Below are 25,262 nucleotides of genomic sequence, written 5' to 3'. Positions count from 1 at the left end.
TCGATCACACAATCATCTAACTTCAAAATTCAAACTCGATCACACAAATTTCAAAATTCAAACTCGATCATCTAACGCCAATCAATGAACTAGTTCATCATCATCACTTAATAGGTGACCAGCAAAACTATTCACATAACTGAAATAGTCGCTAGTTAGAAACTTAGAATATGATTGTACGAGTATAGGAGAAAGGTTTCCATGTAGGGTTTAAAAGTGTGATAAATTACTGTTTCAACTTTCAGTGACGGTTTTCAGCTCTCATAAATAAGTTGGCTATTTAATTTCAAATTTTACATGAAATTCAACCCTTATACATTACAACAAAACATATTCTTCTTTCACCTCGTACCATCTACAAACAGTGCATTCTTCGAAGGGACAAACCAGTTCACAGAAACAAACATCAGAACAAAGTATAATTAACTCCCACCTCTCGAGCTTTAGTTGGGCGAACGAACAAAGTAAATTTGAATGTGAATAAGTAACATTGTCGTTTCTCTGTCTAGCAGTTGATTCCACACTCCTCGATATCTGGACCGGTGACTGTCGTGGTGAAGGGATCGACCCTCACCCACAACAATGAGAAAATTGAAGCAAGGAGAATCGACCACACGATTACAATGGTGGGCGTACGGTTCTGGCGCCCCATGAGACCTTTGAGGAATGGATACAAATGGACAATCACCCAAAAGGCAAAGAAGAGCTTACCAAAGAGGGGACCCCATGATTGGTAACCACTGTTGATGGCATACGATATACCTGCAACAACCCCCACCAAGTTTATGACGAGGAGAGTTGTTGGTGGGATCAGAAGGGTTGTCCATTTAAACATGTAGAGTTCATTAAAGTCCCCGTCTTCGTCTGATGCCTTGGAGGTGACAGTGAAGTTGGTGTCAATACCAGCAAGTACTTTGAGGAGACCTTGGACAACCGCAAACAGATGGGCAGAAACACCACCAATAACCCAAAACTGTTCATTTCTCCACCACTCATCGATTCCAACGCCACTCCACCTCATCTCTAGAATACCAGTTGCAAAGATGGAAAGAAAGAGGGTGATAAACCATATACTCGCAAGGTTGCTAATCTGCAGCCAGAATGAGCCAACAAATTTAGTCTATACACAAATCTGCATGAACTAAGGGAAAAATTATATATTTTATCAATGTAAAGATATTCTATGTCATGGTTTACAGGTAAAGTATATTTATTATGGTGAATTGAGAGGCTCCTCAATTCATAAAACCAAGAAAATTTATCACTGCCTTCCGAAACTATTAAAACAGCAGGTTTTGCAAAACGATCAATAGAAGCAGTGCTCTATAAGGCCACAAGAAAATATTAAAGACACAGAAGAGTATGCACAAAGGGCAATTATTGTGATGTAACGAACCTGTGGAATGATAAATTTGTTGGTAAGAAGACAGACAGCCGGCAGTGTACAGTACATGAGAAGAGGTATGGAAGTGATTGGGTAAATTGTAGTGTTCACATACGCAAATCTCTCCAACCATTTTAGCCTCCCACTGTAACCATACCAGATGGGACAATGCCGACTAAGAAGAATTTCCACAGATCCCAAAGCCCATCGAAGCACTTGGTTCAGACGATCTGAAAGATTAATAGGAGCAGACCCTTTAAAGGCTGGGAGCTTAGGCATGCAGTATATAGACCTCCACCCACGGGCATGCATCTTGAATCCTGTAAGAATATCTTCTGTGACAGAACCATAGATCCATCCAATCTGTGGGAGACAAATAATCATCCTCTTAAGAGTGAAAAAAAATGACAACAGGGAACAGAAAATAAAAGTAGGCCACCTAAGTCCAATCTAAACCAATGACTGCTACTGAAAATCCTTGGAAAGTACATATAAAAGCAGGGGGGAGAATCAGAATTTATATGAAAGTTGATGAAATTTGAAGTGTCAAAGAGACTCACAGTCAGTGGCATATTTCAACCACACAAAATTACACTAGGTAGCTTAATTTTCTAAATGTCTAGACAAACGAATTTCAAGGTGATACTAAGCAACATTTGCTATTCTTTCCTCGTTGCATTGGAAATAAAAGGATACTGCATAAAGTAACAGAAGCATTAAAAATAATGGCATACCTCGTTTCCCCAATCAGATTTGTCTTCATATCCACAGCTGATAACATGAATAGCTTCTTTAAGTAGAGTTTCTGATGTCGCAGATTGAGGAACACCGCCATTCTCCATCAGTGTAGAGGCAACAAAAACAGAAGACTGGCCAAACCTCTTTTCTAGGCTCATTTGTGACATCAATAATGACTTCTCATCATCAAATCCAGCACCTGATGTTGAATAAAATGTACGTTGAGTGTTCCAACTTATAAAATTAATAACAGGAAGAGAAGAAAAATCTCCTGCATTGACTCATTATTCATGCCACCTGGAAGTAGGCATTATATGTATTGTACTCTGCCTCCATAATATACAAATGAAATATGAACAAACTAAAGATACAAAACGGAGATTCAAATTACCTTCCACCCCCTCTTCAATATCCTCTAGACTGAAAATTGGCACAGTAGGATCGACATTCTTATTTGATTTCTTTTTGTCAGATCCCTTTTTACTTGATTTTGAACCCTTCTTCCGTGATCCACCACAAAGTGAAGATAGAACTCCAGTTTTCTTATGCTTAGGTTTGACAGGAGGTTCGTAACCATACAAAGCTGTTCTATTGAAGACACATCCAGTACCCACATAAACAGGCCCTTGAATACCATCTAAACCTCTCAAGTTAATCTGAAATCCAGAAGGAAACGGACAACATATTAATCAGTCTATGCAAGCCCATGGTGAAATAAGTAACTGTCTGTTCTGTGGTTACTGCAAGGATAGAGAACTTACATCAAAGAAAACAGTGTTACGATTGGCATATCGATCGTTTCTATCAATACCATCAAACCTCTGTGGGAACTGAACATAACACACATTTTTCCCAAGGTTAGGATCCATTAGAAAGCACATAGCTTCCCTCAAGGCCTTACTGTTGTTGATGTAATGATCACAATCAAGATTCAACAGGAAAGGTCCATTGGTGAGGACTGCAGATACTCGAACCTGCAAGAGAGTCATTGGCATCAGACAGAAAAAAACCTAATTCTACAGAGATAAAGTGATAAACCAACTCTAGAACATAAAAATACTAAATACTCACAAGTGCATTCATAGCACCAGCCTTCTTGTGATGTTGGAAACCTGGACGCTTTTCACGAGAAACATAGACTAAACGTGGCAGTTCATTACCATCAGTATCGAGCCCTCCACTTTGGCCTAAGAAAACCTGAAAGTGGAAAGATAAATACAGTTCTTAGTACAAAAAGTAATATATTAACTCAGCTTCAGCATTCCAAACAAGCGTCAATTAGTCAGTATCAACTTCAATAACTATCTCCCATAGCTTAAATAGATCTGTCACGTAAGATATATCCACCTGAATCATTCCTGGATGGTCTCTAGTATTATTTCCAGGCCATGGGGTACCATCTTGCATGATCCATCCTTCTTCGGGTATTTTTGTGGCCTTTGCAACAAGCCCGTTAACACGAACTTTAAATTCTTCGTATTCTCTCTGAAACCAAAAAGGAAAGACTACGAGTGAGGAGGAGCACTTTTGTAATGGGGCAGAGTGTTTTAGATGTTTACGCTAAGGGCCTACCTTCATTGCTCTACGCTCTTTGACGAATGATGGTTGAACTTTATCCTTTAAGTAATCAATCTTCTGTGAAAAGTACCATTCAGGAGCCCGAGGCTCAATAGCATACTTCTTGCAGAAAGGGACCCATTTCCTAGCAAATTCTGAAGTTTCAGACAGAGCTTCGAACGTCAACATTGCAGCTCCATCATCAGAAACATAGCAAGAAACCTTGTCAACTGGGTAGTCAACTGCAAGAATAGATAGCACAGTATTTGCTGTCACCATAGGAGGCTCCTTCAATGGATCGACAGTACTGACAAAGATGTCAACAGCAGCTAAGTTTGACGGTTCTCCTTCTCGGTCATATCTGCAACTCAAATGAAATAGGAATTAAACTCAAAATACATGGGCAAACAAATCTGAAATGACACTGCTAATTGACATTTTCAAACGAATTTAATCATTTATGTAACGAAGGGTATTCGCAAAGAAATTTTCCCACCTCAAAGAAAGTCTGTCAAGATATGTTTCACGATTTACAGGGAGCCACTTTGGGAACTGATCGAGAATCCAGGAAATAGCAAACCAAATCTCACAAATGACTGATATCAGCCACAGAGCATAGGCATTGGGCACAGGATTTGTTATTCGATAGTGCAAGAAAATGCACAGAATAATAAGCCGCAGAACAATGACCATTCTGTAAGGATTTATTCTAGAAGATGGAATCGAGACCTTTCTGGAGAGAGGCTGCCTAGCTTCATCATTCCTGCAAAACAGAAAGAGCATCCACATGAAAATCAACTCTTGCTACAATGTAATTTGAAAACAAAGAAAAAAAATGTCAATCGAATTTAAGTGACAGAAAACAACAGTGCTACAGAGCAATACGTAGTATGTTCATAACTATTGCTATAACAAAGGTTTGCCTTATACCAGCCTAGCCTCACCATAGTTTTAGATTTTGACTTTTCTAGTAGCAGGAAAGCTTATGTAAACAAGATAAGTCGCAACTTTTAAGGTTCTAAGCCATGCTAAAAACTGTCAACAAAGAGTAAAAAGAAACTTTGCAGTTTAATCAAGAGAAAACCCACAATAATGAGTAGTTGACAACCAGATCATTGCTGGTGTTAATAAAGTGTTCGACTTTGAGCATTATGTGCACAAATACTGCTGTAGTGAAGGTTTTCCCAGCCTCTCCATATATTATTAGATTTTAAACTGTCTCGTGGCAGTAGCACTTATGCCACCAAGACAAGAAGCAAAGTTTAAATTTCTCTAATTTGACAATCAAACTATTAACAAAACCAGATACAAAAGCAGGCTAACTCAACCACAAAGAAAATGAGGCAGAACCTACAATAAAGAGTCATCCACAATCACATCAGATCTGGCATCAATATCTCCACCGCCTCTTTCTGAAGTGGCTTGGCCAGTGCTCATTGGAATGACATTCTTCTCTTGCTTCATTTTCCAGCCATCCACTCTCTCTTTCCATGCTACATTTCCTATCCCGGGAGAACCAAACTCCCTCACAGGATCCACAACCCTTATATTAGCTGCAGAAAGAATATAAATGACGTTGAGACAATACTGGCAGGAACACATATAGAGACTGAGAACATGTCACAAATGTGCAGAGAGACATACGGGATTGATTAACATCTGATCCATAAGAATGATGATGGGCACGCTTTCCAGGACCAACTCCAGGAGATGCCATTGAAAGGCGCTCTGGTGAAGCGGCAGACAGTTCTCCGGAAACCTAAAAATTGGCAATTTACAGAGGGTAAGTAATTCCAGAAACGCTCTTCATAAAGCATGAAAGTAGCTTTCCAAAAGTATTTTGGCCTACCTCTTGGCCACTAGCGAGTAGAGGGATGTGATTGTGAGAAACCTCTTTATCATAATTTGGAGCTGAAACATCCTCTCCCCGGCCATATGTCATATGCCAGCTCAGCATGCGTTCTGCAATCTTTTGCTTCTCGTTTTGATTTTCTGAAGTATAGTTGAAATCACTGGTACCATCATCAGCAACAGCATCCTCTTCTCTATCACCAAGAATTGCAGGGCTTCCTGAAAACAACCATGCAAAAATAAGAAGTGATTACATACATTAAGTGTTTGATAAAAACAATCAAGGTCTTGCAACATTGCACAAATTCAAGTTCTGATGAAAATTTCTTTCCCATAAACTAGCCAAAGAGAATTACCAACATTTTATAAAACTCAAGTAATGTGGCCTTTTTTAGACATACTTGTGATTGCAATATTTATAAGCAAATAAAGATTAGCTGACAACTTCACTAAATGATGATATTGAAAGTAATGAAATTAAAGTAATTACAAGTCTTAAAAACCTTTGTGCCTCTTGTATCTGGTTTTGCATTGAGGGCAAGACTGATTTCCATCCTTCCTCTCGTACTCATAGCATGGCCTGCAAACAGGAAAGGCACAGACATCGCAGGCAATGAATGGTTCCCCATCTGCAGTCTTCCCAACATTATCCCCACAGATCTGGCAGACCTTACCCCCGATGCTCTTCATGGGCTTTGCCTAAGTAGTTAATCATTCATATAGACATAGTTTAGTAATATGCATTGACAATGGCTGCAATGACAGGTGTTGTGGAGCACGTGCTAATCGTGATAGTGCAGTGAACAACCAAACTTAATTACAACATCAATTTGAAAAACTCAAAATCCCCCATCCTCCCCCCAAAAAAAGACAAGGTCACTGCCCAGGAAATAGTCAAAATCTTTAGGGTATGTTTGGGTGACGGACTCTCAAATTCTATGGGTTTTAGGTAAAGTGATGAAAAAATGGATCACAAAAGGTTAGATAAGATAGATTAGAAATGCATCACATGAGTATTACAAAAGCATGTGTGAGTGATCTAAGGGTTTCATGTTGTGCATTTCTAATCACTCCTATCTAACTTTTTGTGATCCATTTCTTCACCACTTTGCCTAAATCCATTAGAATTTGGAGGCCCCTCACGCAAACATACCCTTGATGAATCTAATGCCCCATTTGTTTGCTAGGAAAATGTGCTGAAGACAGACAGAAACTTTCAAAGCTTTCATCACTCGGGAACTGAAATTGCAACACTACCCACTCAAGTATTTCACTCAGAAAGGGAACATCTATCACTTTCGCCCAATTTCTTATCAAACAAAGGGAAAATTGTAAAAAACCAATAGAATGCTTATGATGCTTACCGCAGTTTCTCCTTCTGACTCCATTGCCACCTTCTCCTTTGCTCAGATGTGAACAATGGCTCAAAATTCTTGTTCAAGCTCAACAAGATCTATGCATGTCTAAGATCGCAGTAACTTTTTTCCACTCCAAAATCCCAAGATCTGGATTATGCACCTGGAAAAGGGAAGGTAAAGAAAAATCAGATTTTACCACCTTTCAGCAAGCATTTTCTACACCATAGATCACTGAATATATTATTCAACTGTGGCAAATTAAAATACGATTATTTTCCCCGGTTTTCTCGGTAACCAAACAGATTGAAATAAGCTGATATCCAGTGGAGAACAGCACAGTCAACATTTCCAAATCTAATCTTTTAATGTAAGAAACATAAGCCGAATAATAATGTAAAACAAAAAAGGACCAAAACTTAAATCCAACCAGAAACCATACCTTAAGATCAAAAGAATCGATCTTTATCGCCAATTCTTCAAATCCAGGACACCCAATTGAAAATAAACCAAAATCGATCCACTTCTCCAGCAGATCTCAGAAATTAGACAAACTGGAAAAAACCCAGATGAAAAGTTCACTGCTTGGATCCCAAAAATCAAAAGAGAGAGTGATCAATTAATAAACTGAAGCAGACAAAACCACAATTCCAATCACAGCTCTCTCTTTCTCTCTCTCTCTCTCTCTCTCTAAAAGGTGTCTCAGTCTGTGTATAACTGTAAATATTTATATAATGTGTGGGAGAGGAGAAAATGGCTTAAGACTTGAGAGGGGCGAAAGGGACAGAGGAACAACTCGAAGCCCTTTAGACTCTCTCACTCCCACCGACGCTGTTAGAGACAGAGGTGCATTAGTTGTAGAAGAAGACACATCAACTACCTCAATAATTTTATTTTATAAAATTACGTCAAAAAATTATGTGTTATAAAATTGTTTTAATAAGAAAAGTTGCAAAACATAATATAGAAAATGTAATTATGAAAGGTGAAAGCAAAACTTTACTGTTTGGCGTATTTGATGATTTGGTCTAAAAATTGTCATTTACATTGTGTTTGGATAAAGAAAATAAACTTGGAATTTAGATTAAACTCGGAATTTCTAAATTAATATTGATCAATTCTCTTGTTTAGATTCATAAACATGGAAATTTAGAATTTCTATATGTAAAAAAATTTGAAATTTAGGACCTCCAATTATTTAAATTTCATGTAAATATGTGTCATTTCCTAATTTATATGATTAAGAGTTTAAAAATAACATATTCCCTATTCAATTCTATTGTTTTTTTTAAGTTAACCAAACAATAAAATTTGCAAATACTAGGAAATAAAATCTCGTCATTCTAATTTCATCATTTTAAAATTTCTTAATAATCTTAAAATTTTTTAATCCAAACATAATGTTAAGTTAACCAAACAATAAAAATTCACAAATACTAAGAAATAAAATCCAGTCATTTTAAAATTCTTTAAGAATCTTAAATTTCTTCATCCAAATATAATGAACGTATGTTATGAAATTGATTTTATCTCATTTTGCCAATTAATTTCTCAAAATCTAACAATTTCATCTTTTATGTTTATGTTTATGTTTCAAATGGGTTTTAAATTAAATGTCAGCTAATGCTTTAAAATAATGGGGGAAAACAAATACGTCTTTGTGCCTTAACGTGGATTCGGTCTCACAGACTCCTCTCTCTTTCATGCAACTAATGGGGGGGGTCTAAGCCATTAACGATACTAAAAAAAGTATGAACATTTCATTTTTTATACAACTCTTTATCACCAACTTTGCTGCTAAAACAATCTCAATTACATTTGTTATGACTCTAATGCAAATCCAAGGATTTTTCTCCATAATTACCTCCCCCAATAGTTTACCATCCTCTCATTTGTCGGGAGGTAACTAAGTGGAAGGGTCCTGCGTTTGAACTAAAGTTGTTAAAGATGAAATTGAGATTGTTTTAAACAGGCAAGTTGGAGGTCAAGAGTTGTCGTAAAAAGTAAAATGTCCTTAGTGCCTTTTAATTTAGGGAATTTTAACAAAAAGCTCTATATACTGTTCATTTTAACGAACAACCACTTTTTTATATTAAAAAATCAATCATGGTACTATTCACTTTACCCTTTATTTTGTCATTGTCGTTAAAACTCAAAGTTTTCAAGCTTTTTTTATTAGATTTCCTTTTAATTTAACGTCCATTTGACAAAATGCGGAGAAAATGCCTTGATTTTGAAAAACAAAATGATTTGAGAGGATATAATGAGACTAAATGCAGTTTTAAGCTAGGAAATCAATATGATCCCCAACCGAACATGCTTCCACGTCTTGCGGAGCAAGAAATGGTTGAGCTCAGCAAGGTATGCATGTCTTACCTACTATTTTAGAGGGTGTGGTGGCACCATTGATCCATTTAGACAGCTTAGTCCGATTCGAAGATGTTGAGTTCATGAGTGAACTTCCAATAAGGTGCTTGTATTATGATCGTCTTACTTCAACTTAGAAAAAACTCATAATCCAACAAATGTCTCTAACTATGATTTGAAGTGGAATTCCCTTTAAGGATGAATAGTTACCAAAAGACTATGCATTTCGAAGTAGATCAGAATAGTGTGTTCTCCCAAATTCTTTATGGAGTGAGGTAAGAGAGGGACGAATAGAGCAAATGAGCTTAGCTTTATGAATTGATCGCAAAAACTACTTTTAATTTAGGGAAAACTTGATATAAGTCCAATATTTTTAGCCAATAGTAGGAATAGTCCAATTTATTAAAATAAGTTCAATTCCTTAAATTTAATTATTTTATAATCAATAATTATCTACTCAATGATAAGATTTATTATAAAAATCAAATTTCTTCCTAATTATCTCTTTGATTATTTCTTTTTATTTTTTGTTATTTTTTGTTCTTCCTCCTGCTTTAAACCCTATTTATAGATTTTATTTTTAATTTTTATAATCAACCTATATCAGGTTAATTTATTTTTATATATCTATATGACATATTCTTTTTTATAATCAACGTATCACAAATTCATGTGTCTTGCTTATAAGTATATTATGTTTTTTCCTACCCTTTAGTTAGGTTTCATATCTTGCTTACATGTATAATATATACTCATATATTTGTTACTTGAGTTAAGGTACAATGTTTTATAGATAATTTATGTTAGTATATTAGTTTTTTTTTTTTTTTTTTGGTAAGATTGTTGACCCTAAAAATTACAAAGCCTACGCGATGCGCAGACCGAATAATTAATAAGCTAACTAAGTCCTTTGGTTGAATGCGGGGCGTGCCAACTCGTCGGCCGAGCTCGACCGATGAGTAAAATTCGTTGTTATCACGTTGAGTGCGTTGTTGACTTCTTAATCTTGTGACTGCGACCGAGGAAGGAACACTCTCGGTCTTTGGGTTCTAGAGCCTAAAGACGAGGCTGCTAGTTTTGTGAAGTTCACAAATTGTTGGTGCCCAATTCGGTCACCGTGATTATATTCGTAAGAGTATAAGCACATTGAATCAACACCAGGTTATACGGACACAAATATTCAAAGGTGATGTAGGTCTTGATGGTGAATGTGATTTGGCCGTCAGAATGCCGAACTCTAAAACTCACTTGTGAATATCTAATCATAAAATCACTCAGCGTCCAATACGACGAATGTCGTAACTTGTAACACCTTATTTCGCCGAGAAGGCTGATAAGATGACCCCTACCACCAAGGATTCGAAAACCCTCCTCGGCCGAGACTTGGATAGATAACTAGTCGACCTCGACACAGTGCTGTTTATCCAAACTGAAGATGCTCCTCGGTCGGCTGATTCTACTGCAACAGTGCTGTTTATCCAAACTGAAGATTTTAGCTGGTTGCCTCCACAGTGCTGTTTATCCAAACTGAAGGTGTGTTGGCGGAAAAAGAAAAGGAAAAATCTCAAGGCGTTTGAGAGGTTTTGCGCATGGCAATTGTATGTTGAATTGAAGGTCCTTTCTTTGTTGCATGACTTCTTGTATTTATAGTACCAACTCCTTGAGACCGAATTAAACCCCTATCTGGATTGGGAGTCCTTGCCATGTTCCAACTTTGCTTCGAACAACCCTACTCCCATTAGGACTTTGAACTCACCCCCCTTCGGGGCTTTATTCATTGCTGGTCGAGATTCCTAGTTGCACCAGGACTTCCCCGACCCTCTTTGTTTAACTGGAACTACTCCTTGCGATAGGACTTGACCATCCCTGCTAAACGGCCCGGGATCATGAGGCGGCCCATAGTATTTTGACCCAGCTTTGGACCAAGCACAAACCTACACTCGCCCCAATAATATTATTTTGGGCCCAAACAAAGATATTAATTAGATTTTTTGGAGTTGAAAAATGCATAATATTAGAATATTTTAATTGATTTTTAATATTTAAAAAAAATATAAAATGAGTATAAAAAAATAAAAACATGTAATTAGATAATTAGACTCACTCCTAAAAACCATCTATGTTCTTAGATCTAGATCTAAAAGCCCCTTTAATTTATGCAATCACATTCCTAAATAATAATTTTTTTTTTCAATATTTTTAAATAATATTAACTACAACAAAATTGAATGACGAAATTCAAGAATTTAAAGAAAAAAAAGAAAAAACCCTGAAAATATTGTTAATTGTCACGAAATATGTAATGAGGCGAAAGGTATTTTCCAAAGAGAAAAAAGGAGAAGCATTCAACGCTGGTAGGAGTGCAAAAGGACAGGCTTCGTAGAGTGTCCCTCCTGCATAAGCGCCTCGGCGATCCAAACGCCGTAAATCTTCTTCCGCCGCCTCAGCTCGGTTTGGGATCCATTCAGTCAGGGTTCCACTGCAGCAAAAGAAAGAAACTTTGAAGCGGAAAATTGAAATCGATGGCGTCGTTTGGGTCTTTAAAATCTGCAATCTTCGACAGAGAAGAGAGAAAACAGTACTTTTCTCCCCTCTTTTGTGACTTTCTCTCTGTCCAATTGTCCTTTAAATTTTCAATTTAATCTCTTGTTTTTTTGGGAGGATTTCAGGCAGTACCAGGCTCACATTCTCGGCCTCAACGCTTACGACCGCCACAAAAAGTTCGTCCAAGATTACGGTGCGATTATGCAATTCACACACACATATATATGGGGTCAAATATAGAATTTGGGTTTCTACTCTGAAGAAATGGCAAAGTTTGGAACTAATTGGAGCTAATTAGTGTTAAGAAAGGACCAAAAGGAAGCATTCACAAATAGTGAGCTCTTTATTTGTTGAATCCTAACGTCCTAGAGCGAATGGATGATGAACAGTCTCCTCCAATTAGAAGGAAGGGAGGCTACAGTTGTCCATACAAATATGCACAAATAATAAATTCCTTTTTTCGGTTTTTTTTTATTTTTTATTTTTTATTTTTTATTTTTTTTTTTTTATTTTTTATGCGGGGGTGTGGGGTGGTTAATTTTGTTTTAATATAACCGTGAAACATATTAATATCTGTTACCGTTGATGGGGGAGCTCCTCCGTTGATGGTTGGTGCCATATCCTATCAACTTGTGGATTAGTGTCACTGCTTTTTACCATTTGGGATTGTTCATGACACTGCATTTCTCCGTTTGTTATAAAACTGAGCTATGTAAGCTACTAGATCTATGGGAAGGTAGCTATAATACTAGTCATATGCTTAGTGGTACACTTTGGCGTTATTAGACGCGTTGTAGCCATGTTGGATGCTTCATTATGATTGCCATCTGAGTGTTAAGGTTTTGTTGTGTGAGCTTTTTTGTCCATGTGCACGTATAAGTTTTTACCTTTTAAGCTTTCCAATTCATCAATGTGAACATTTTTCTCTCTAAATCCTAATTCCATGGTGTTGTTTCATTAATAGGATTTTGTTGTCAGCTGTTTCTTGTATTTTGGTACTTTGGTATATGTACAACTTTGTTTCTTGTTCAATATTTTGTACCCCTTTTGCTTTTGTCATTAATCTTGGTGGTTTTTTTCTTTATAATTCAGCTTTGGCAACTCTTGATGAATGCCTTGTGTTGCAGTTAACTTTTATGGTAGACAAGAATCTTCACATGTCAAGCTCCCGGTTAAAACAGATCAAGACACCCTAAGGGAAGGGTATCGGTACGGAAGCTGTAGTCCTTGTTCTCTAATGTGGTAGATTGCACCCGCATTTCTGACGTAAATATTTGTTGGAATCATTTAATTATGATAGGTTCATAAGATCCGAGGAAGATGATATGGACCGATCTTGGGAGCAAAGGCTGGTAAAGCGATACTATGACAAGCTGTTTAAAGAGTATCCTTTGCCAATTGCTGCTGTTTTTCTTCAATTGGGTTGAATATTGAAATTTATTGTTATCAACTTGTTTAGCCTATTGATGCTTGTGACATTGATTGCCTTAAACTCGTTCAAGATACTGCATAGCGGACATGTCACATTACAAGAGTGGTAAGGTAAGTAGTTAAACGAGATACAAAATTGTTAAGGTAATGTCTTTGTTTTTTTGTAGTTGGAGTATAGAATCTGCATAAATGTGTTATCAATAGAAAAGGTAAAAAATTTGACTGCTATATGCTAGATTTTGCATGTCCAATTGAAATTGTCAGAGTTTATCAATTTTACTTGAATAATAAGGAAACTGAAGGTTTAGTTTGGTCAAGAAAGAAATTGAAGTTAAGTTATGATGATTTTACTCTAACGAAATGGTTACAAAAACAAAAGGTCTGTTTAAATGCTAGATAATACGTTGTAGTTCATTTTTTTTTAATGGTATACAGTTGTATATTATGACTCTAATGTGGTGCTTGGAGGTATAGCCTTTAAGTCATTGTTTACACATGATTATTCTTTTCCATGATGTAAATAACAAGCCAGCATGTTAAATAATGTTCTCTGGTTTGTTAAAATTCTCCCTGTAGATTGGTCTAAGGTGGAGGACAGAGAAGGAAGTCGTATCTGGTAAAGGTAATTTTATTCTCTTCATTGACTGCAAAGGTACCCCTCATCTGGACACTTAAAAACCTGTCTTTTTACCTTCCTCTTGAGTCTCAAGATTTTTGTTCTTTGAGTGTGCATTTAAAATTGATATTGTTTTCCAAGGTATTGGAAGAATGTTTGTAGTGTGTGAATCTTCTACTTTCTAATATAAGTAGAATGTCACACATCTACAGAATTAAATTTTGGCTTAACTCGTGTAGTAGCATGTGTCCTTCAAAATTTTAATGTATTTGCTTTCCCCTGTTTGGAAAACTGTGGTTTCTGAGCTTTTCAAAACTAAAATTTGGGCTTAACTCGTGGTAGCATGCATCCTTCAAAATTTCAATGTATTTCTTTTTCCCTTGTTTGGAAAACTGTGGTTTCTGAGTTTTTCAAATTTATTTCTCTTGCATGGTAGTTAAAATGCCACTATACTGTTGCCTTTTAGAAAAACAATAGCCAATTTGGTCACAATAGGGGTTGGGATGTTAAGCTCTCTGTGTTTCTTTTATCTTCCTTCTTCCACCTAACTCTGATTATTTCCCTACTCTCGAGAAAGGAAAGGAAGAAGAGGCCCATCCACTTCCAAGAGAAAAAAGTTCCACATTCAAACCAAAAACTCCTTGGTTGACCCTGTTTGCGTAGATTTTTACCGACAGCATTCTATGATGTATTATTTTATTCAAATGGTGAATGGAGCTGGAGTTTAGAATTGACTTGATACTGTTTTCTGACAGGGCAGTTCATATGTGGTAACAAACATTGTGATGTAAAAGATGGCTTAGCAAGCTATGAGGCAAGTTTCTGCACTAGCTAGTCATGACTAATTGATCGTTAAGTATTTGATGGGATGTGAAATTCATTGAATCGTTTGAAAAGGCGATCTGGTAATTGTGCATTTAATGTTTGTGTAGAAGGAACGTTGTGGTGAAACCGATGTAGCATTCCATGTGAATAATTTTCTCTAATGTTGCTTTTCCTTCCTGTAAACATTAATTATGATTATTTTCATTAGAACCAGAACTATTTTCGACGTTTATATGTCTAGAGGGATAAAGGAACAGAATAACAGAGTAGCTTCTATTCACAAATTAAAACAGCTACGCATTTATCTCAAATGGTTGTGGTCTGGTTATAGGGTTAGATTCTACAGCAGTTGAATTGATTGATTCTTATGGTGATCTCCCTGTAAATTTCATTGGTTGGGGATGATCAAGTTTTTGAAGAATAGACAGAATTTCCAGTACTAAACAGCACTGTGCATTTTTGCTTGCACTATTTTACGTCTCCTGATACATGTTTTATTCTATTCACGTGAATAGTAATCTTTGTAGGGGTCCCTCTCTTTGGTTTTTCTTTATGACTTAGGTTGTGTAGACAAGAAGTGCCCTAAGGGAGTTGGTGTGTCGTGGTCTACATCAATAGTTTTGGTAAAATGCACTTTTTGTGGCGTCAAGACCAAAACTTTTCTCCCCTGCTCTGAACTTCTTTCTTTAATGCGGAAAAGATTTTATTTTCTTTGGTATTTAAGCTTCTGGATTAGGAGTCCCAAAGATCACTTTTCCGGCATCTTTTATCCATATTTACATCACTTAGAATGTTTTTGCATCTTAATTGTTTTGGATATTATTTTGCAGGTGAACTTTTCTTATTTTGAAGCTGGAGAAAACAAACAAGCCCTTGTCAAATTGGTAACTTGTCAGAGGTTAGTGTTTATTGATACTCTTTAAGGCTCCTTCTGTATTTTTGGTCATTTCTTTTTGCATAAGTTTGCTACTACCCCTAAAGCAAACGTGCCACGCTCCTGGCCCGCAAGAGCATAAACTGTGTACGGCAAAATCATCATCAAAACCATCACTCATTTGAACTACGTTATGACTTGATCTTTTCTTTGGAAGAGTACGTAGGCAACTTGAAACTTCAAAACTTCAAGTACAGTCACATCAAAATAAATAAATAAATGTTTCATTAAAGAAAGTCAATTTTATTACAAAAAAAAAAAAAATACATATGTTACTATGTATTAGAAAAAATATATATATTCTCTAACACTTTGAAGAATAAAGAGCAAACTCAAGAAAGCAAACATTTTATTTCTTTAAAGGAAAAAAAAAGTCTGATTACAAAAGAAAAAGGGCAGAAGACACTACTCGAAAACTATGTCCCTAAAACTAAGAAGGCGGTCTTCAAGCAAGCCTTCCAAAGCCTTCAAAGTCTCTACCTCGGTGAGAGACAGGATGGGCAACTCTATAGCCATGTCTTTCTCATGTTCTAGGCGTGAAATCTCCTCTTGGCATTGAGAAAGTGTAGCTCCCTGCTCCCTGAGAACACTTTCAAGTTTTGATGCCTCGATGCCCAGCTGTTCTTGTTCTCGCATCAACATATCTAGACGTACCCGAACGAACGCTTTATCTGAAAAGCCGAGAGACCTCTACGCGTCTTCAACTTTGTCAGAGATCTTTTGACAAAGTTGAACGCTTTATCTGGAAAGCCGAGATTGTGTCTGAAGAGTTGACGAACTTTATGCAGGAAAATCCGGCTTTGAAGAGCGGTGTCTCTTCAATTTGAATCGGTGGTTGTGTCGCCTCTCCTTTTATAGAGGTGATCGATCACCTCTAACATGCACACTTTGAAGATTGCCCATTCGTGAAAATCGTCTCCGGTGTATTTTGTTTTAACGGCCCTTTGAAATTTTACTCCATCCAACCCTTCTCTTTTAACACCTTCGAAAATGGCTAACCCATCTAACATTTGCTTAGATTTGAGTCTCAGTAGTGATACGGGCGTGCCGCGTCAAGGTAATGTATGACGCCCGTCTTTTTTATCTTCTAGTGGCCCTCTTACATGTGAAGATTCCGTGATGAAGGATGCAACAACAACTACAATAGTAGCTATGAACCTCCTCACTCCTAGAGATAGTAGGCTGCTTTCAGGACGGTCTGATGAGTTGGCCGTTCAAGAGTCCCTAGCTTTCAGTATTCAGTGTGCGGGCTCCGTGTCCAACATGGGCCAACGCCTACTTGCTCGATCCCGTCAAGTTGAATCATTGACGGCGGAGGTGGAAAATCTTAAACAAGAGATCCAACAGCTTAAGCGCGAGAATAGAGGTTTGCACGTGCTTGCAAATAATTATTCGACGAGCATGAAGAGGAAGCTTGATGAGCTGCAAGAATCTGAAGGTCGAATTCAAAGTGACCGTCACAGGCTTGCGGCTTTCTTCCAGAGGCACCTTTTTCCTGCGTCATCTAGCGTTCCACCAAGTATTGAGGCCTCGAGTGATCTATCTTCGATGCCTCTCGCTCCTGGAGTTTGGCCAAGTAGTGAGGCTTCACGTGAACAACCTTTGTGAAAGCTCCATCTTTTTTTTATTTTTTTTATGTTTGATAGTGGCCAACTTGGCTATGCTTTTGGCTAGACAGCTGCTTCCAAATGCTTTTGGCTATAAAAAAAAATTATAAAGAAAGAAAGGGAGAAACACCTTTCCTTGTTTTGGAGAGGAAAAAAAGGAAAATGTTTTTGTTTTTTTTTTATTTTTTATTTTTATTTATTTTTATTTTTATTTTTTTTTATGTTTGATAGTAGCCAACTTGGCTATGCTTTCAGCTAGACAGCTGCTTGCAAATGCTTTTGGCTATAAAAAAAAATTATAAAGAAAGAAAGGGAGAAACATCTTTCCTTGTTTTGGGGAGGAAAAAAAGGAAAATGTTTTTGTTTTTGTTTTTTTTTTTTTTTCAACACCCGTGAGTTGGTTCAAGTGAAGTTAAATAGCCTTTGAAGCAAAGGGAAAAGTGAAGATAGCTCATTTCGGTTTTGGAGAAAATAGAGAAGAAGAGAGAGCTCAATACTCTGCTAAGAAAAAGAAAGAAGCTGCAAATAGAGAAGAGAAGCTACTGCTTCATTCGTTTAGTAATCATCTACCAAAGTAGTTGTAATAGCTTTGAGCTATATGTATAGAGAAGAAATTATTCATTATATTTCTTCCTCTATTTGTTTCTTTGGTGTGTGAGAGCTTTTGGGTTAGTAATCCTCTATTTGTATAGAGAAGAAATTAGTCATTTCGGTTAGTAATCCTCTATTTGTATTCCTCTATTTGTTTCTTTGGTGTGTGAGAGCTTTTGGGTTAGTAATCCTCTATTTGTATAGAGGAGAAATTAGTCATTTCGGTTAGTAATCCTCTATTTGTATAGAGGAAGAAATATAATGAATAATTTCTTCTCTATACATATGGCTCAAAGTTATTACAACAACTACTTTGGTAGATGATTACTAACCGAATGAAGCAGCAGCTTCTCTTCTCTATTTGCAGCTTCTTTTTTTTTCTTAGCAGAGTATTGAGCTCTCTCTTCTTCTCTATTTTCTCCAAAACCGAAATGAGCTATCTTCACTTTTCCCTTTGCTTCAAAGGCTATTTAACTTCACTTGAACCAACTCACGGGTGTTGAAAAAAAAAAAAAAAAACAAAAACAAAAACATTTTCCTTTTTTTTCCTCCCCAAAACAAGGAAAGGTGTTTCTCCCTTTCTTTCTTTATAATTTTTTTTTATAGCCAAAAGCATTTGCAAGCAGCTGTCTAGCCGAAAGCATAGCCAAGTTGGCCACTATCAAACATAAAAAAAAATAAAAAGAAAAAAAAAACAAAAACATTTTTCTTTTTTTCCTCCCCAAAACAAGGAAAGGTGTTTCTCCCTTTCTTTCTTTATAATTTTTTTTTATAGCCAAAAGTATTTGCAAGCAGCTGTCTAGCCGAAAACATAGCCAAGTTGGCCATTATCAAACATAAAAAAAAAAAAAAAAAATCTTAGTGATGTATATGTTTTATCTGTATTTAGCACAATACACTGAATAAAATAAAGTATGTCCATTAATTTCCGATAAATTACAAGTGCGTACAAAAAAAAAAAAAAAAAAAAGATGGAGCTTTCACAAAAATTGTTCACGTGAAGCCTCACTACTTGGCCAAACTCCAGGAGCGGGAGGCATCGAAGATAGATCATTCGAGGCCTCAATACTTGGTGGAACGCTAGATGACGCAGGAAAAAGGTGCCTCTGGAAGAAAGCCGCAAGCCTGTGACGGTCACTTTGAATTCGACCTTCAGATTCTTGCAGCTCATCAAGTTTCCTCTTCATGCTCGTCGAATAATTATTTGCAAGCACGTGCAAATCTCTATTCTCACGCTTAAGTTGTTGGATCTCTTGTTTAAGATTTTCCACCTCCGCCGTCAATGATTCAACTTGACGGGATCGAGCAAGTAGGCGTTGGCCCATGTTGGACACGGAGCCCGCACACTGAACACTGAAAGCTAGGGACTCTTGAACGGCCAACTCATCAGACCGTCCTGAAAGCAGCCTACTATCTCTAGGAGTGAGGAGGTTCATAACTACTATTGTAGCTGTTGTTGCATCCTTCATCACGGAATCTTTACCTGTAAGAGGGCCATTAGAAGATAAGAAAGAAGGGCGCCATACATTACCTTGACGCGGCACGCCCGTATCACTGCTGAGACTCAAATCTAAGCAAATGTTAGATGGGTTAGCCATTTTCGAAGGTGTTAAAAGAGAAGGGTTGGATGGAGTAAAATCTCAAAGGGCCGTTAAAACAAAATACACCGGAGACGATTTTCACGAATGGGCAATCTTCAAAGTGTGCATGTTAGAGGTGATCGATCACCTCTATAAAGGGAGAGGCGACACAACCACCGATTCAAATTGAAGAGACACCGCTTTTCAAAGCCGGATTTTCCTGCGTAAAGTTCGCTAACTATTCAGACACAATTTCGGCTTTCCAGATAAAGCGTTCAACTTTGTCAAAAGATCTCTGACAAAGTTGAAGACGCGTGGAGGTCTCTCGGCTTTTCAGATAAAGCGTTCAACTTTGTCAAAAGATCTCTGACAAAGTTAAAGACGCGTGGAGGTCTCTCGGCTTTTCAGATAAAGCGTTCAACTTTGTCAAAAGATCTCTGACAAAGTTGAAGACGCGTGGAGGTCTCTCGGCTTTTCAGATAAAGCGTTCAACTTTGTCAAAAGATCTCTGACAAAGTTAAAGACGCGTGGAGGTCTCTCGGCTTTTCAGATAAAGCGTTCAACTTTGTCAAAAGATCTCTGACAAAGTTGAAGACGCGTGGAGGTTGCCGACAAGCGTGGGTGATAAAGCCGCAATCTCGGCTTTTCAGATAACGCGTGCAACTTTGTCAAAAGATCTCTGACAAAGTTGAAGACGCGTGGAGGTCATTGCCGCATCCGCACTACCACTTGCTATTGGGAAATCCCTATATATGTCGACCTTCATCTTTTATGGCAAGGCAGACCTGCAAAAAAAAAAATGCCCAACTCTTCCTCACCTCCGAGAGTACACTCCCAACAAAGCATCTCAAAATGCTCAGTTTTCTTCCTCTCCAGGAATACCCTTGCAAACAAATGACACCAAGGCAAAAAAGTATCTCATATCATGCTTTTTCCCTGTCTTTTCCTTTACCCTTGCTCTTACCTGCAGGACAAGGGGAAATAGAGTTACCAGTCGGAACCTGAAATCAAACTTCCGACCTGGAACTGATTGCCTGGAACCTTTGCCTGGTTGCTTACCTTGCATTGCTCTCGAGTACTCATCGTCGTGGAGAAGTAATGTTTTGAAGCACCATTTAAATGCAAAGGTTGCATTCCACTCCTGCATTAGAGGACAAATACTACACGAGAAGATGCTAAACCTGCATAAGGAAATACCACTTCTGCAAAGGGAGCAAGTAAGGCAAGTGAAAATGATACATCGAAGCATGTGGAGACAAGCACAACAAATATATGTGCTGATTCATTCGCTGCTTCTTCAAAAGCAAAGGTATCTTATATCGTGCTTTCTCCATGTCCTTTCCTTTGTCCTTGTTATTACTCGCATGGCAAAGTGAAAAGAGCAATCAACCGGCACTTGGAGTCAGTCTTCCGATCTGGAACCGACTACCTGGAATCTATTCCCTGGTTGCTTACCTAGCGTTGCTCTCGAGTAGTCATCTTCAACGGTTGATACACTTCCAGAGAAGGGACCACATCTGCTTGAAGAACATCTAAGATGAGTGACAATGAAACATCAATCTGGTGGATCGTCAGCAAACGCAATAACTGCATATGCTAAGTCATCCTCTAAGCCTCTTCAAATATGAATTGGACAGATTGAACAAAGAAACAGGTCATCACTTCCACCTCGTGCTTGCCTGCCATGTGTCTGAATCCCGAAATCATTCATGGTCTTATTTCCAATTCAAGATCAAGCCTCGATGACCCTCGAAGAAATCACAAGTTCGATTCAAAATCAAGTGTTCACCATCCTTGAATCAAATTCAACTCCAGATAAAAGGAGTAAGTTCAGACCTTCGGAGGAGATCCAAAGAATCCTCCAGCCCAATTCAAGATTAAGCCTGTGGAAAATCAACGATTGGAGGAAACCAGAAAATCTTCCAGTCGAACTCAAGATCAAGCCTCGATGGCCCTTGAAGAAATTTCCAGCCCAATTCAAGATCAAGCCTCGACGGCCCTTGGGTTGACATCTACATTAAGGGACTTCAAAACGCATCTTCTACACGTGACAAGCACATGTATACGACGCGCCTTGAAGTGGGGGCATTTGTAGACATCAAAATTTCGGTGAAATGAATGTTGATCAATAATTAAAATTTCAATGCTCACGTGTTACATAAATTTTACATGTAGCGTGTGACTCAACGAAAAATCGAAATAAATTGGAAAAGTCATCAAATAGGACACGCGTCAATACCTGGCAGAAATGATTTATTTCATCTGATTATTTAAATCTAAAAATCAAGTTTTGGAATTCTATAAATAGAAGCCAAGGCATTCATTGGAGAAAAAAAGAAGGAAGAGAAATTTACATTACACCAAAATTTTGAAGCTTTGAAACTCTAAAGCTCTCAAGCAAATCCCGAAGGATCAAGAAATCACTCTTCGTTCTTCGTCAAATCCTCCTTCAAGATCGAGCCCCAACGGCCCTTGAAGAACTCCCACCAACTCAAGATCAAGCCCCGACGGCCCCTTGAAAAAAGTGTTCATCATTCATCATCCGTTCATCCTAAGATCAAGCCCCAACGGCCCTTTGGATCAACAACCTCAACAAACTCATACATCCATTCTTCAAGATTAAGCCCAACGCCCCTTGAAGATCCATTTATCAACTGTTCATCCTTAGATCAAGCCCCGACGGCCCTTTGGATCAACAACTCATCCACAAACCTACACCCTACGAAGATAGAATCAGAGGACCAAATTACAAAGAGATTGTAACCCCAAAATCATTAATACAAAAATATATTTTGTACACGTATTCTTGTCTCTTGTTTCAGGAATTTTTCGTGTTTACAGTTACGCTGGCATTTAATTTGCTAATTAATTTTTGTTAGCCTGCTGTTAATTTCTTTGCTGGTGACCTGTCACTAGATGTCACTCTGTTCTGTTTGGATCTTGATCAATTGTCTTCCTTTTGACGTTTGGATTAAACTGTTCTCTTAACAGATGTTCTGAAAAGCTTCATTACAAAAGATTGAAAGAGAAAGAGCAAATGGAAAAAGAAAAGAAGGAAGAGAACAGAAGAAAGAGGTCTCAAGTTGATTTGCATCCTTTTCCACATAGGACTTTTCCTTTTTGTGTGGTATTTTTGGTATGCATAATAACCAAAACCTCACTTGCAGGAATCGATCAGGTGATAGTGATGATACTGATAGTGAGGGGAGCAAAGAAAGGAGAAAAGGTTTGCATTTATATCATTTTATGGTTTACAAATACTGGTTGTTTTACATGCTGAGATGGCGTCGTTTATATTAAGATTGCAAATGTATGAATATCTTTCTTTAAATTACATTTTTTTTAAAGAAAATACGTGCCTATCATGTCCCCTGGTTCTGCATTTTTTGTTCAAGGAGAATGGCATTCTTTTAATGGGCGCATTCAGCCCCAACCTGGCTATAACGATGAGACATCATTCTTGTTATGTCATTTCATACTCAAAATCTTCAGCTTATGCCATTTCAAATAAAATTTTCAGGGAAAAAGGCTTCAATCTCCACTAGAGAAGATAGAGTTGATGATGAAGACGATGATACAGATAAGTTTGAAGAGTATCTCGAGGGAATGTTTCCTTGATACTTGCTAATTGAGGGCCATCATATCTGCAGTTAATCTCTGCCCCACTTAGTGAATGAAGGCGAAGTGAAATCTATACCAGAGGTGGGCCGAAGCATGTCTTGATGAAACATCCTTGCCTTCAGTTGAAGGGGCCATGAGTTGCTGAAATTCCTTTGCCTTTTGCCTTTTGCATCGAAGGGCTGTTTGCGTATTCATTTTTCGTGGTAACCCAGTTTCGAAGCCAACTGCAAGGGGCACGGGGACAATGGAACAGCCATGCCTGACGTTGTTTGTAATTTGAATACAGTAACGATCGAATTGTGTTGTAAGCTAATATTAGAGGAAAATCATTCTGTCTTTCAAGTAAATATAACTTGTCAGAAAAACCAATGAGGTTTTATAATTTTGTTTCGGATTGATTTACATTGTTTCTTTGTTTAAATATTCTTGTCGGTATAAATAGTACAGTATGTGATTTCTACATTCCGGAGTTTTTAACTTAGTGATGGAATACGAGGGAATGTTCTTCCTCAATTAACGTAAGAAACAAATTGTCGTTGTCGGCTGCCCAAAGCACATTTCAGTTCCATTTGGGTTTTTGGTACAAGCCATTGATGTGTTGACTTGATCAGTTGATCCAGACCATTTATGCGTTGTCACGCTACACGCTCTTAGACGCAAAGAACTAGTATGGAACGGGATGTTAAAATTGATTCTAGCTCGAGACACCATTGATTCTAGCTTTTTTTGTCAAGGAACAAAAACAGAAATGAAATTTATGGCATTTTCCTTTTTCTCTGACTTGTCCAAGGGGACAAAAAGAAAGTACAAAATTCTTGAGGAGAACAAAGTTGAAGATGTACCACGACAAGGAACAAGTTAAAAAGGACGGTACAATATATTTGGTGAAGCCTTCAGTTTGTGTGTTGGTTCAAGCCCTTAAAACACAAATCCAACTTCTTCTACCTTACACATTTTGCATTTAGGCAAACTTTCAAAGATACCAAGAAGTCATTTCGGATGTTCTAAATGAGGAGAGACTTTTCAATGCGTGCGGAATACAGAGCAGAACATCACATGTCATTGTACAATTGGAGTAAAGTTATTTTTTAAGCGTCGCTCCATTGACATAATGACATGTGATGTTCTGCCACGTGATTAAGACACACTAAAAAATCTCTCATAAATGAAGTACAACAACAATTTTTTCAAGCGTTGCATGTTTTTCGGACTCAAAAAAATTTCTTGGTTCGCATTTTGTTCAGTAAACCAGCACCGAACGGATAGGGGAAGCTTAGGTAGTGCACAGTCGAACAAAAAATTCAAAAAGCAAACGGGAAGACATTTGGCAACTCCCTAGCCAACGTCAAGAAGAATGTTTGACAGCCCCTTCTGAACGTGCATATTCGGCAATTTTCCACGGAACGACAAGGATAATGTTTGATGCACTAGGGACGAGCGTTTTGCTCGACTGTCCATGTTTTTCTCGTCCAAAACCCGTTAGCTTTGCAATTCTGTCTTTTATCATATTAGTCGCGCATTTGTAATTCAATCTCAAAACATAAGACTATGAATTTTTCTTATTAACAAACGGTATTTTCTACCATTTAGTACTACAGTTTAGTGATATTCATTTTCATTTGTAAATGAGAGGTTTTAGGTTTGATTCTCACCAAAGGCGAATTTGGACATACGATATTATCTATACTAAGGGGAAGAAGATGAACTCAATCTCACAATGAGTTAGTCATAATTTAGTTCAAATTCGTTTTAATGAGAATCGAACCTAAGCATATAGTAATGGTGATGACTGCTGAAGGTTCAACCAGGCACCTCTAACAATTAATCTTCTAAAAACAATTTTAGGGCTAAAATTTTCCCACTCCAACCATGTAAGTAAGGCTATGTTTATTTCCCTTCATATTTTATCACTTTTTGAGGCCAAGTTTAACATGTTGTGGGACTACATATTGTCTTAGGGCCAAACTTAGCCCTACTCTTTTAGCCTGATTCTCCTTAGCCTTTTTCCGAGACTAATTTTGTCAAGTTTTTTGCTAAATATGGGCTATAGTCATTGGATGGAGATGATCTTATGACCAAACTCAACCATCATACACAAACAATCACTTTAGTGCTCTACTTAATTACAAGCATAAGCTACTAGATTCGGCAGAATAAGATCTATCTCTTCTAACATTGCTTTATCATTACATTTGAATCCTTGAAGAATATTTACCTAAGATCAGGTGTGTTTATGAAACAATTTCACAAATCAATAAGAG

At 37.5% G+C, this 25,262-nt stretch overlaps 2 protein-coding genes and 1 non-coding gene across 3 annotated transcripts; 2 read left to right on the top strand and 1 right to left on the bottom strand.

Moving 5' to 3' along the window:
• Positions 1 to 259: 259 nt before the first annotated feature.
• On the bottom strand, positions 260 to 7,692 carry LOC103945881 (cellulose synthase A catalytic subunit 3 [UDP-forming]). The gene is made up of 15 exons (XM_009356472.3): positions 7,328 to 7,692; positions 6,895 to 7,048; positions 6,034 to 6,229; positions 5,529 to 5,749; positions 5,324 to 5,438; positions 5,034 to 5,232; positions 4,176 to 4,442; positions 3,695 to 4,040; positions 3,470 to 3,607; positions 3,194 to 3,319; positions 2,884 to 3,096; positions 2,514 to 2,778; positions 2,119 to 2,321; positions 1,397 to 1,747; positions 260 to 1,090 (listed from the first exon to the last, which is right to left on the bottom strand). Exons 2-15 carry the CDS (start codon positions 6,916 to 6,918, stop codon positions 506 to 508), a joined length of 3,249 nt encoding a protein of 1,082 aa, XP_009354747.1. The 5' UTR covers positions 6,919 to 7,048; positions 7,328 to 7,692; the 3' UTR covers positions 260 to 505.
• A 3,856-nt stretch (positions 7,693 to 11,548) lies between these two features.
• LOC103945883 (protein FRA10AC1) lies at positions 11,549 to 23,403 on the top strand. Its single transcript, XM_009356474.3, has 11 exons — positions 11,549 to 11,830; positions 11,922 to 11,989; positions 12,924 to 13,005; positions 13,097 to 13,180; positions 13,299 to 13,338; positions 13,804 to 13,849; positions 14,599 to 14,657; positions 15,499 to 15,566; positions 22,372 to 22,455; positions 22,548 to 22,606; positions 22,901 to 23,403. Exons 1-11 carry the CDS (start codon positions 11,775 to 11,777, stop codon positions 22,996 to 22,998), a joined length of 744 nt encoding a protein of 247 aa, XP_009354749.2. The 5' UTR covers positions 11,549 to 11,774; the 3' UTR covers positions 22,999 to 23,403.
• LOC125478406 lies at positions 15,026 to 15,161 on the top strand. The gene has a single exon (XR_007259232.1). It is a non-coding gene; the product is annotated as a small nucleolar RNA snoR137 (small nucleolar RNA).
• Positions 23,404 to 25,262: the final 1,859 nt, after the last annotated feature.

Source organism: the organism of the source record quoted next, unplaced genomic scaffold (genome assembly GCF_019419815.1).
Source record: "Pyrus x bretschneideri cultivar Hongxiangsu unplaced genomic scaffold, Pyrus_bretschneideri_v1 Contig24, whole genome shotgun sequence".
NCBI classification, from domain to species: Eukaryota; Viridiplantae; Streptophyta; class Magnoliopsida; order Rosales; family Rosaceae; genus Pyrus; species Pyrus x bretschneideri.
Note: the sequence above shows the minus strand (reverse complement) of the source record. Positions and strands in the feature narration are given on the sequence as shown.

Coding starts and splice junctions, on each gene's coding strand:
- LOC103945881 (XM_009356472.3), bottom strand. CDS start 6,918: ATGGAGTCAGAAGGAGAAACTGCG. Junction 6,230..6,894: donor AGTCAGAAGGAGAAACTGCG/GTAAGCATCATA, acceptor TTAACTACTTAG/GCAAAGCCCATGAAGAGCAT. Junction 1,091..1,396: donor ACAAATTTATCATTCCACAG/GTTCGTTACATC, acceptor TTCTGGCTGCAG/ATTAGCAACCTTGCGAGTAT.
- LOC103945883 (XM_009356474.3), top strand. CDS start 11,775: ATGGCGTCGTTTGGGTCTTTAAAATCTGCAATCTTCGACAGAGAAGAG. Junction 11,831..11,921: donor GACAGAGAAGAGAGAAAACA/GTACTTTTCTCC, acceptor GGAGGATTTCAG/GCAGTACCAGGCTCACATTC. Junction 14,658..15,498: donor ATGGCTTAGCAAGCTATGAG/GCAAGTTTCTGC, acceptor ATTATTTTGCAG/GTGAACTTTTCTTATTTTGA.